The following is a 12,966-nucleotide window of genomic DNA, read 5'->3' as shown; positions in this document are numbered from 1 at the left end:
ATACCTTTGCTCATGGACAACTTTTTTCTTGCTTTATCATTGCTTGGAGCAGGAGCTTTTTTTACAGTATCAACAAAAGATATTGATTTTTTTTTAGTTTTTTTCTCCAAAGCGATGGCATCTAAAAATTAAGGGCAAATTTAATCTAACAAAAATCTAAATGAAAATTGTAATTTGAAAATCATAACAAAATAACATAAGTTTACCCTCTAATTCTTGGTCAGCATCATCTTCCATTATCACTTTGGTTTCATTAATACTGGCTAATAAACCATTCTGGTATGTTTGAATTGGCATCCATTCTGAACTCTTGTTGGCTAGCATGTCTCCAGCTACTTCTTTCAAATGGTTTAAACTATATTTGTAATAATTATGTAAATAAATGTTAGTGAACTATTTAGAAAAACAGGAGAAACTCATTTAGCATCAATTTCCTTAACATTTAGAGAAAATAGTATAAATAAAATACGAATGTTACATACACAGCTTTTCTATCAATTTTTGTCACGCGATAAGTAAATTCATGAAGTATTTCCAAAAATAGCAAATTAGCAGGAACACCAGTCTCTTTGTCGGGATTTGAAAATGCATATGAAATTCCTTCCCTAAATAAAAAAAATTTCAGTTAAGTTCTTTTGTTTCAAAACTAATGGAAAATAGATTTAGTAATATTACAAAATACCTATGAATGGTGATGGTACTTTTTCTTGGATTATCTAAATTTGTGTTAACACCAAGCATAAGTGCAAACCGATGGGCTAAATCCTAGATGAGTTTCAAAAAAGTCCTATATTTTGGTGCAAAAATTTTTCAGTTTAAAATATCATTCATGTATAAAAATTTAATACAACTTTTGCAGACTTCAAAATCTCTTACTTTAATACGATGAAACTCTTCAGATTTAACGTTGATTTTACCATTGTGATCTTCACGTAAACTCTCAAATGCCTAGAAAGGTAAATTCTTATTATTAAAAACTTATTTCTTTTCTGAAAGTATATATTTATATCAGATAACTAAAAAAAATCATTTTGTGTCCATAATAGATCAAATATGGTATTACAGTGTTTTTAGTTGTTATCAAAAGTTTTTCTTTGTGTGTGCAACCATGAAACAATTGTTTAAGTAGGAAATTGCTTATTTAATTCTTTTAATTGGAAATAACGTTAACATGCAGAATGCAATCAATGATACCTGCTGAAGAGAGAACAACAAAACCTTTGAGAACAAGATAATATTATTTTCGCGGGCATGTGTCATTAACTGTTTAATAATGTCCGAAAAATCAGCGTAACCCTAAAAAATCAGAAAAGTTTTAGAAAAAACTTTTTCAAACAACTTCACATAATGTGATTTAATGAAAAAGAAACTTACTCGTAAGAACTGCCCAAAAATAGGAGCAGCAAGTTTAATATCAAAAACACCATAGCTTAAAAGTTTGCAAAGACCAGCAAGTAGTGACCGTTTGCTATGAAGTTCTTGAGCTTTCACATCATCTTCTAAATAAAAAGTTAAATGCTAAATATTCAAAAGAAAACTTTATTTTTAGACACTTTTAAAAAAGAATATTTTTTTTTACCTTCATCCTGCAATACCTCATCATCATTGATTGTATTGAACACATGCGTTATGATAAAATCACGCATTCGTACTTGTAGGTTGGAATCAGCTTCATAAACAACTTGGGCCAGCAAAGGAGCTAAATAAATAAAAGAAAAGTATAGAGAACTTCAAACACAAGACACAAGTTTTTAATTTGATTTTTGTAAGAAAATTTACAATGATCTAAAACAAAACTAATGAAAATAATAATCATTTTTTATAATAATTATAGTTTTAACTTATATCAGTTAATCTATAACTGACATTATTTCAATCATAAAATATAGTAGATTTTAATCACTAAAAATACATTTAAAAAACTAACCTTTGTTAAGAATTTGCTTTGCAAACATCAGAAAAAAATCACATAGAATATTGAAAACCTATAAATATAAATGTAATTAAAATAAGTAAATACACCTAAATTTTTCTTTTAATTTTATTTAGATGCACTTTTATATGAGTTACAAAAAGAAAACATTTAGACTCGAAAGTAAAAGCATTAAACAATAAGTAAAAATACTTGAGTTTTGATTTTAATACTTCCGAATTGCAACAGCTCATCTGATTGCTTTACAAAATTCTTTTGTCGCTTACGTAATAATTTCATGGCATCCTAAATTAATGCAAAATAAAAAACCTTTCCAAAACATTTACTTTAACCTCAAACTATTTCCAAAAAATATTTTTAAAACAATAATGATTAAAGAAAACATTCTTGAAATGGTATTTAAATGAACATAACTATATTGAGATTTGACTCCACAACACAAACATTATAAATGAAGGATCAGGCAGCATGGTGAGTTGTTACCACAAAATGTAATTGAAAATTTGCTTTTGAATTAAAAATTAAAAAGATATAAAATAATATTTGGTGAACTCTGTACCAGGCTTTTTTGTGTGTATAACCTATAGACAATATCTATTTTATACTTACATGAGAGGTTTCAATAAGCTTTTGAAACATGACTGGAAACTTATATTCACCCTAACCAAATTTTACTGATCCCAAAATGTTATTGCTGAGTTTCGAATAACTTGAGATGCTGAAGATGCAAAACCAGAAAACCTTGTAAACCGAACCAACAATTCAGATCTGATACCAAAAATTTTTTCTTATTTTCTTCAGCGATTTTCGTTGCAAAAATCAAATTTGCAGATGAAACCAACATCTCACATTTAGTAGTTGTTGTAACTGAGAACAAATTAAATGAAAATCTTGAGTCTTAAATTTTGACACTAATGAACTCATCATAGATCTCTGTTTTTCTGAACTATGAAACAATGATCATAAATTCATATATTTAGTTACAACTAAATTCATATATTTAGTTACAACTAAATATATGGATTTATGATGATTATTTTAAAAATTATCACATACTATGCACCTTCATGACCCAAAAACCACTGCCTTATTCTAAACTTCATCGATGCTTACAAAAAGGAGTTTAAAACATAATTTAATACAAAGCTCAGCTAACATTTCTGCTGTTGTATTCCATTCTCTTTTCACTGGTAAAATCCTAATCATGGGAAGTCTATACACAATTAATAAGGCATAAACATGCTTGTATTAGAGTATGCATGGTTGTATAATGGCATGCATGATTGTATTAAGGTATGCGTGGTTGTATCATGGTATGTATGGTTATATTATGGCATTATTGTTGTATAATGTAATGCATAAAAAATGTCATTGTAGTATGAAAAACAAGGTAAGTTTTAGAGAAACTTAAAAATTGGAAAATATTTATAGATTTGATTATAACTTTAAAAAATTACCTTATCAGGGTTGTTTGAATCCATACTTGCAAACAACATTAGTAAATTCATATTCATAGTACTAAGAGACAGTAGTAATACCTACAAAATTAAAGAGTTTAAATATTTAGCTTTTAAGAACTCCCATATGCAAATATGTAAGAGCTAATAATTTCTAAACAAATAATGAAAAAAGGAGATGATTTAAAGTCTGAAAATATTTCAAATTGCATCATGAGAAGAGCGTTAGCATATTTTATATTTATAGTAGTTAATTTTCTAAAACAATTACTCATTAAAATTTTTTTGGGTCAATTTTTAGACATTTGAAATTTTTTTACTTTTGTTAGGGTAAAAAATACAAAAAATCAGATGATCAGTGTTTTTAGTGCCAAAAAATAAAAATGATGCTAATAAATTTAAATATCAGCTTAACTAAATGAAAATAATAACAAAAGTTGAATTAAATTTCAGCAAATTATATTTTCATTTGAAAGGAAACAAAAAATAGATAAAAATTTCTACAATTGAAAGGAAGATATGTAACAATTTATTATATCCAAAATTTTAGTTAACCAAATAAATAGTCTCATTAATTGAATCTATAAAAATAAGATCTTCAACTTTTTAAATTTAAAAAAGTTACAGAGAATACCATAAAATAACAAATACCATAAAATAACAAAAAAATAAACCTCCTCATCAACACTTCCGCTGATTCCTTGATCAATAATAGCATTAATTTCTTCGTACAAATCCCAATCAGAAAGGTCATGATGCCTAATAATAACCATTAAATTAATTTTAGAAAATATCTTGCTCATCAAAAAAGAAAAACAAAAAACAAAAAAAAGGAGAAAAAAATGGAGGATAGAGGAGAAAATAAAAAAAAGTCATTTAAAAAATTTTACCTATTAAAGGCTTCTATTTTTTTGAGATTCGTCACAATATTAAAGTATGCTTGTGATCCTTTATCATCTTCATCCTAATTTTTTTAAAAAAAAGGTAATATAGCTTGATTAGTAAGACTTTTCATTATTTCATAAAAAGTTGCTTATGAAAGTTTCCACATATAGATTCCAGGTAGTCAATTTATAAAATTCTTTAAATTCTTTAAAAATTTTTAAGTTTGAAAGTAATTTTAAAGTGTAAAACTAGTTTCTGAAGTCATTTTGCATATTTTGCAGAAATTTTGGTTAAAAGTGGTTTCACTTTAGAGCTCATTTGGAGGTTTTGTTTTTAAAGATTCAATTGCTGAATGCATTGAATTACATTTCATATACATATACATAACTTTTACATAAATTTATACATACATACATACATACATACATACATATATATATATATATATATATATATATATATATATATATATATATATATATATATATATATATATATATATATATATATATATATATATATACACATAACTTTTTAAAGAAATATCTGTTCTATAGCATTTGTTGGTACTTGTTTATAAATTGTTTATTTGGTGCCATTTCTTCATAAATTAAATTACAACCATTCAGTTTTTGCCAATTGACACTTTCTGAGCATGGTACTTGCAAGCCTGATTTTAATCAAAAGATATTAATCTTACAAATATCTCATTTTCCTTTGTTTTCTGCTTTTGCTGCCTGGGCCTCTTTGTTTTCTTTTATTGTTGTTTGATTATGTTTTTGAACTGTTAGCATATGATACTTTGCACATTTGGAACAAAAAAATATTTCAAAGCAAAATCCTATTGTTTGGTGATTAAATTCAAATGTTCAAAAGTAAAAAACAAAAAATGTAAGCATTTTTTCATTAACTTTTAATTTTAAAGCCTTTTCATTTCAAACAATCTTTCAAGGTAAATCTTTTTAAAAAATTCTCAATAACTGTAAGAAGCCACACAATGGCAGCAACAGCCTTTGAAATCTACCAAAAAAAATTACTAAAATACTAAAAGAAATTTGAAAGGTAAACTTTATTGCTAAGCTTTTGTTAAGCAGTTCAAGGTAGAGATTGTTTTTGTAACATTTAGTTTGCTATAAACAGATAATGACAAGTTTCTTTACAACAGCAGTGACTATTCATAGTTGGGGTAAGTTTTTACAACTTATAGTTTTTATTTTGAATGTTGTGTTGTGAGGTAAATTAAACTCTAGTGCTTTGTGGCTAACAACTCTAGTGGCTATGCATTACAATCTTCTGGAAAATCAAAGCTCAATTTATTACTACTTATTTTTGTTACTAGGCTATTTTCTTAAATAGTGCTAGTGTTTTTTAACAGAGTCCCATTTATTAGGATTTTCAAATATGTAGTAAACATTACCAATAATATTTATAAATGAAGAAAATATTTTAACTTATAATATCATTCATTTTTATATTGCACTACTCTAACTGTCTTGCACATATTGAAACAGAATTAACAAAATCAACCACTCACATTAGGTATCCCAGATGCGATACTCTTGCGAAATTTTTCAACAATGCAATCTAAAGTTTTATTTTTAGATATCTCCTAAACATAAAAATGAATGAAATGAAATTTTTTCTTTAAAAATCCAATAGAAAAAATAGATAACACAATTACAATAATGATATATTACCGCATTTTGTTTAACACCCAAATCTGTATCAAGCAAGTAATAATATGTCTGTGAGCATGTTGATAAAAGCTAAACAAATAAAAACAGCAATTGTAAATTACATTAACAAGCTTGTAACAAGTTTAATAAAAACTAAAATTAGAAAAAAATAAGCAGCGCAGAGTGCAACAAAAAAAAAAAGTATGCAACAAACTTGTGAATCAGTGTTTTTGAGTACAACATCCTCAACGTGTCCAAGAAGACCATCTAGGTGCTTAACAAATTTAATTACATTCAATTTCAAAAAACAAATATGTTTAACAAAATGAGAAATAAATTTAGAAAAAGAAAAGTATGTTTATCAAAATGAGAAATACTTTTGTCAGTCTTTTTTCAGCATAAACTTCCAAGTTGAAATATTGTGGGATTGTCAACAATTCAGTTACTTTTGCTACATCTGTTTTATACTGGAACATAAAATTAAATATAGAACATAAAATTAAATTAGATATAGAATATGTAATTAAATTGATAAAATTATTTAAAAGAAACTTAAAAAGAGAAAAACAAGCTTGATAAACTTTTTCTTGATTCTTGTAAAATTTTATGTTTAGAATTTAGTAGTAGAAGTAGTAGTAGTAGTAGTAGTAGTAGTAGTAGTAGTAGTAGTAGTAGTAGTAGTAGTAGTAGTAGTAGTAGTAGTAGTTAGAATTACTAAAATTTTAATATTAAATATATTTTAAATGAAGTCATAAAAAAAAAACAAAGCATTCAACTCACCTTTTCCAAAAATTTAGGCAGATGCTCCATAAAATGACAACTAATTGTCATCTTGTCATCATCTATAATTTGTTTTTCTTTTTGGCTAAGCTAAAGTTTATTATTCAAAAATAAAAAAAATTGCATTGAAAACAAAAGTAACAAGAAAATTTTATAGTAATAATTTCTGTTTAGTTTTTTTAACATAAAAAAATATATAGCTTAGCTTAATCATGCTTTTAACTTGATGGTTTTATCATTAATGACATAGCAAAAAATTTTAATATCAATTTTACCATGGCAGATATAAAAGAAAAAATTTAATGAGTAAAAATTATCATAAAATCTTTTTTAAACACCATAAATTACTTTGTTTATAGAATATTATATGATTCACTTGATTCATTTTCAAGCTCTATTTTTAAAACAATCACAGTTTTAAATACAAGTGGCTTCAAGATATCACTTTAACATCAAACACATTTGCAGATTCAAGGTGAGCAAATTTTAATTCTTAAATTGTAAATTTTAAATTATTTTTTTTTTGTTTTTTGTTGTTCCTTGTTAATAATTAAAGCATAATAAAGCTTTTTTAAACTTTTTATTTTAATTTTAAATTTGTTATTTTATTTTTAAGTTTGTCATTTTAATTGGTTTTTAAAACTAAAAATAAACTTGAGAACCATGCCTTTAGTTGGAACCATCAAGTTAAACAATATAATTCCTATTTAAATAGGAACACATTTTATATACAACAAATTATTTGAAAATTATTTAATGAGATTATTTTTAAAAATGTTCTTTGGTTTATATCAAAAATACCTTTCTATTAAGAACTCTTCCTGGGGGAGGTCCCTCAGCTGCTTGCTTGCATGCTGAACACATTAGATCTATTAAAGCCCCCTCTTCTTCATCTTCTAATTCTTCAAATAAAAAATTAATTTACAAATGAATTTATTGGTAATGAGAGCTTTAATAAAACAAAATATAAAAACAAAATATTTAAAAACCTATTAGAGGATTTGGATCAAGGAGCATGCTTGTAATTGTCTTCCAATCCTTAAAAAATTATAAAAATTATAATAATTATAATAGTTACAATAATTATAATAATTATAATAAGCACAAGATTATAGAAGAGTCTTTATAGTTTCAAATTTCTTTTTTTAAATCAAAAGTGAGAAAGACTTTAGGAAATTAGGAAGTTTACGCCATGTTTAAAAAGAACTTCAATTTCTGAAAGATTAAAGTACTTCTTAAAATTTATTATAATGTTGAAGATTTTATAGAAGAGATTTCAACAAGTTTTCGTATTACTTTTAAAAACTCACCTAATAAAACAGAAAAGGTTATTTTAAGCCTTGATACTTTAATAATAAAAACAAAATTTAATAACTGAAAAAATTATAATTTAATAACAATAAAAACAAATAATATAATGCATATAATAATTTTTATAACAGTTATAAGCATATAATAATTAAGACATAACGAAAACAAATAATACTAAAAAAAAAAAAATAAACAAATATTTGATATGGATAATTTCTTCTAAGTATTGGTTCTAATTTTAGAAGCTTTTACTAATAAATAAATTTTGATAAATATTTAAATTAAGTTTTGGAGTTTTAAAAAATATATATATATAAAAAGCTTAATTATTTACAGTTAATCCCATGATCAAATATTAAAATCTTAAATTTTCAAAAAGTTTTTATTTCAGCTCAGCTGAAACATAAAAATTTAGTAACATATTTCCTTTACTACTTACATGGCTGGCTGTAAACATCTACCATAATGCCTTGCAACATTCTGCAGCATTAAAACTAAGATACTTACCAAGTGCTGAAAAACTTAATTTAAATTAAAAATAATTTACTTGATTTAATCTAAATTTACTTGAAGATGTAACCATTATAAAAATTAGTTTAAATTATAGGATCTCCATTTGCTAAAAGGTTTAATACTCCATGTCAAGCGCTTACAAAAATTTCGAAATATTTTACAGAGAAGTTTTACATTTACTTATAAAATATGACAACCCTCATCAGAAAATTTTATTTTTCTTAAGCAACTTTAAAATGTGTAAAAGTCTTTTGAGTTGAAATTAACTTCATACCCATTTCAGGTTAAAATGAAAAAGTATAAAATGTAATTAAAACCTTCACTATATCAGCATGTTCCCATAAACTATCAACAATATATGCACAGTGATCATGAACCTAAGTAAACAGTAATTTTTTTGCAATAAACTGTAGAAAATAATATTGTAAAGAAAATCTATAAAAAGCAACAGAAAATATATAATAATATAAAAAATAACAGAAAATATATAATAACACTACCAGACATGAATTTTTATACAAGACAAACTGTAACGAAAACATTTAGTTCTTAATAAATGATGAAAGAAAAAGTATAGTTTTGATAGTCTAGGTCGAAAAATTTTTTTGTAAAATGGAAATTTTTATTTCTCCATTTTTCATACACTTTATACTAAGAGTAGTCGATGGTTATAATTTCTATGATGCTTTTACTCTAATGAATGCATAGGACAAATACATTTATTTGACTTGATATTAAAAAAATTATCATGTATTATCACTTAACATTATTATTACTTGAGCTGAAGAACAAATTTGTGAAAATGGTGATAATTTTAACTGTTGTAATGAACCAATTTATTTTTGGCAATTTTATCTAATTCTTCATCGACCGTTTAATTCATGTGAGCAAATGTTAAGTTTCAGTTTTGATGAAATATAATTCTTACTATTTCATAACTATTTTTGCTATTTCAGATTATTTGGAATGTCTCAGAGACGGAAGTGCTATAACAATCCTAACAAGTTCTGTTACATTTGCGGAAGGTTTACGTTTAAAGGAGATGAGCGCTCCATTACACCTCGAATTAAGACCCTGTATTATGCTTATTTCAAGATGAAACTAGGGGATGAGGACAAGGTTTTTGCCCCCCATAAGATCTGTGTTAAGTGTCTGTCTAACCTGTCCCTGTGGTCTAAGGGTAAATTGAAGAGAATGCCTTTTTCCTTTTTCTTGTTTGTTATGACACATTTCAGTGGAAAGTTTGCTTGGATCTGAAAGTTGTAAGTCTGCTGACAGGTATGCAAGGAGGTTACATGAAATACACATGCTTCATATGTTTGTGGGATAGCCACGCTAAACATGAGCATTACATCAGAAATGAGTGGCCAGCACGAGGCAATGCGACCCTTGGTGTTCACAATATTCGCTATGAGCCACTTGTTCAGTCTGACAAAGTTATTATACCTCCATTGCACATAAAGCTTGGCCTGTTTAAGAACTTTGTTAAGGCATTTCACTCTGACGGCGAACCAATGAAAATCATAAAGGAGACCTTTCCAAAACTGTCACTTGCAAAAGTTAAGGAAGGAGTATTCGTTGGACCAGACACTCAAAAACTTTTGAAAAACCAACAGTTTACTGATTCCTTGTCCCCAATTGAGCTCAGAGCATGGAAGGGTTTGAAAGACTGTGTGGAGAACTTTCTGGGTAAGTATCTGAAAGTTTTAGGAATTAAGTACATAATACTTGTATTCTATCAAAGAATTTCTTCTTTGCACTCATTTATTCAGGCAAGCACCAGTCAGACGGCTATAAAGACATCATCTCAGAACTGTTATCAGCCTTCAAAGAAATGAATGTGCACATGTCCCCAAAGATTCACTTTTTGCATAGCCATTTGGACTTTTTCCCCAAGCATTTTGAGAGAAACATTACAGACGAGCATGTAGAACGTTTCCACCATTTCAACTATTGAGCATCGCTACCAGGGGTGCGCCAATGAGAGAATGATGGCTGACTTCTGCTGGCTGACTTACAATCCTATTTAGTTTGTCTTTTGTCAATTATATACTCATATACCTTAACAACATCGCTTAGTTTTATTACAAAAATGGGAAAACCGGTACCTCTAGTTTACCAAAAAATGGTTTGACCCTGACAAATTTGGCTATGCATTTGGTCTTCAGGGCCATCCAAAGAACATTATTTTCGTTTCAAACCTCTTTTATAAAGTGAAAAGTGAAAATGTCTAGTAGTGTAATATAAAAAAAAACAGAAAATATATAATAATATAAAAAATAACAGAAAATATATAACAGTAATAAAAAATAACAGAAAATATATAATAATATAAAAGATAACAGAAAATATATAATAATATAAAAAATATACAGCAGATGTTTGGAATATTCATTATACTGAACTTAAAAAAACATTTTATAAAGAAATTCAGATAACAAAAAATTACTTCAGTTTTGATAAAAAAGTCCAAAATAGCCTTGATGTTCATCTGCCGAAGATATTCTTCTTTTTGCCCTATAAAAAAAAATTATTGCATGAACTTTTCATACTTTCAAACCATGCTGTAAAAATCAGTTTCTTAAATAGGTAATTTTTATATTAAAACAGAGTTTTACAAAAATTCCTGATGTAGAGACCAATATTTTGAACTCATGTAAAATGATCCATATAAATTGATCTCATATAAATTGAAAAATTAAACAGAGTTGGCTAAAGCAATTGAAGACTCAGTGCTAAAAGTCACAAAAAAAGTACTTAAGTCCATTTTGAGATAATGGAGTTCAAAAATTCAAACTGACACTGAAATCAGGCAATGAAACCATTTCTGGTGATTTGGTTTTATATACAGGGATTTAATGAATATATATGCACATATTTTAGGCTATTAAGCCATGAATTAAGATAATGATAATTTTGTTTGTTAACTTAAGATAATGATAATTTTGTTTGTTGACTTAAGTATTTTTCATCCAAATTCAGTACTTAGGTACACATGGAATTTGGCTATGTCCTGGAAATGGAATATATAGGCAAAAGCGGGTTCTGGGACATGAGCATGAACACCGATGCAAAACGCAAAATAAACGCTTCAATTTTTTATGTAAACAATGTCTTAAACGCCGATTTTTCAGTATTCAAGGATGATATTGATTGTTTTTCACTTTTAAAAAGCGTGTATCCTTTTAAAAATGGTTTCTTCAAAATTTAAAGCCTTGTTCTCCTATGTCTTTTATCATCTTTTGATCTGAGTGTTATCACAAGCTTGTTGTGTAGTGTCCAATGGCTAAGGTTCTGTGATCATTCAATAGGATTCTTTTGTCATCGTTAGCGCTGAGTGCGACTTTGTTAATTTCTTCGCTGTAAACGTCGTGAAGATGAGATCGGAAAACGTTCATGGTTGCAAGCTTTTCTTGTTTACCCTTCAAGCAGTCGTAGTAGTCTTGATGAGTGAGATGATTTTTAACCACGTTCTTTTTGACTCCTTTACATTTTTTGTGCTCTTGATCTTCTTTTTCAATTTCTTCAGGGATGTAGTAAGAGTAGAGTTTGGGTCGAAGCCCAACAAATTGTGTGATTTGCTTTCCACCTGTTTCATCTTTAAACATGCCAATAACCTTTTTATTTTCGTCTACTTTGAAACCAACGTTTTGAATGGCAGGATGATCTTTAGGAAAGTCGCTCGTATCAAATTTTCTTTTTACATCATCAGCAATGTCTTTATAGAAATCTTCTGTTTCAATTTCATAAATGAGTCGGTATCGGTCATGAGTAATTTTGCTCGATCACCGTATTTTGGTTTCATGTAGTCGTAATGGTGTTCAAACATGAGAGTTTTGCTTAGGTCGAGGATGCTCATTCCTAAGTAAACGGGTTTATCGTAAGTGACTTGTGTTTTCTTCATGTGAATCGCTACTAGTTTTTCATCAAAAATGGTGTATCGATTATATCTTGGTTTTTTGGATAATTTCAAGACTTCTTTTCTTGTGGTGACAAGTTTAATATCAACATTCTTTAGAATATTTTCCATGGTTTTTCCAAAGACAGAGTTGTTCATGAGTTTGAAAAATTCCTTCTCAAATTCGTTGGTAGCTCTTGTTCTCTTTTGGGTGTTGCCATCGATGTACGATTTCATGAAAGGTTCTTCTTCAAAGGTGATTCCACGATGAATTTTGGTGATGACAAGACCAAGTCGTTCATAAAGTGTTAGGTTTTCATGATGAATGACGTAATTTTTTTTATGGTTTAAATTAGGAACCAGCTTGTTGACTTTTCCAATTTTTAACCTTTCAGGAGCTAAAGGGTAATCGTTGTGTAAATCGTGAAGCTCTTCAGGATAGTTAAAATCAACTTCGAGAATGCATGGCATAGATTTCCAATTTTTAAGCTCTTCATCATTCATCCATTTGAA

The 12,966-nt window shown here is 27.3% G+C and overlaps 1 protein-coding gene across 3 annotated transcripts in view; it reads right to left on the bottom strand.

Annotated features, from left to right (window-relative positions):
- The window catches only part of LOC145191214 (cohesin subunit SA-1-like), a 37,311-nt gene that overhangs the window by 5,476 nt on the left and 18,869 nt on the right, over positions 1 to 12,966 (bottom strand). For 2 of the 3 annotated variants that reach the window (XM_090067645.1, XM_090067646.1), the window contains exons 16-37: positions 11,005 to 11,072; positions 8,873 to 8,932; positions 7,721 to 7,769; positions 7,533 to 7,633; positions 6,732 to 6,821; positions 6,329 to 6,418; positions 6,166 to 6,225; positions 5,973 to 6,041; positions 5,810 to 5,884; positions 4,281 to 4,354; positions 4,065 to 4,149; positions 3,391 to 3,471; positions 2,126 to 2,218; positions 1,928 to 1,985; positions 1,580 to 1,699; positions 1,375 to 1,499; positions 1,195 to 1,296; positions 877 to 948; positions 683 to 765; positions 483 to 605; positions 207 to 355; positions 5 to 121 (exon numbers count right to left, since the gene is read on the bottom strand). In XM_090067645.1, coding sequence (XP_089923771.1) covers positions 5 to 121; positions 207 to 355; positions 483 to 605; positions 683 to 765; positions 877 to 948; positions 1,195 to 1,296; positions 1,375 to 1,499; positions 1,580 to 1,699; positions 1,928 to 1,985; positions 2,126 to 2,218; positions 3,391 to 3,471; positions 4,065 to 4,149; positions 4,281 to 4,354; positions 5,810 to 5,884; positions 5,973 to 6,041; positions 6,166 to 6,225; positions 6,329 to 6,418; positions 6,732 to 6,821; positions 7,533 to 7,633; positions 7,721 to 7,769; positions 8,873 to 8,932; positions 11,005 to 11,072 — 1,944 coding nt within the window. Of the gene's footprint in view, positions 1 to 4; positions 122 to 206; positions 356 to 482; positions 606 to 682; positions 766 to 876; positions 949 to 1,194; positions 1,297 to 1,374; positions 1,500 to 1,579; positions 1,700 to 1,927; positions 1,986 to 2,125; positions 2,219 to 2,637; positions 2,801 to 3,390; positions 3,472 to 4,064; positions 4,150 to 4,280; positions 4,355 to 5,809; positions 5,885 to 5,972; positions 6,042 to 6,165; positions 6,226 to 6,328; positions 6,419 to 6,731; positions 6,822 to 7,532; positions 7,634 to 7,720; positions 7,770 to 8,872; positions 8,933 to 11,004; positions 11,073 to 12,966 lie in introns of those variants that run through there. The other variant, XM_090067648.1, reaches the window with a different exon arrangement.

Source organism: Hydra viridissima, unplaced genomic scaffold, assembly GCF_058129835.1.
Source record: "Hydra viridissima isolate aposymbiotic clone 2 unplaced genomic scaffold, HvirCarnegie_v1 scaffold_11, whole genome shotgun sequence".
NCBI classification, from domain to species: Eukaryota; Metazoa; Cnidaria; class Hydrozoa; order Anthoathecata; family Hydridae; genus Hydra; species Hydra viridissima.
The sequence above is the reverse complement of the archived record's forward strand: the minus strand, read 5'-3'. Positions and strand labels throughout refer to the sequence as shown.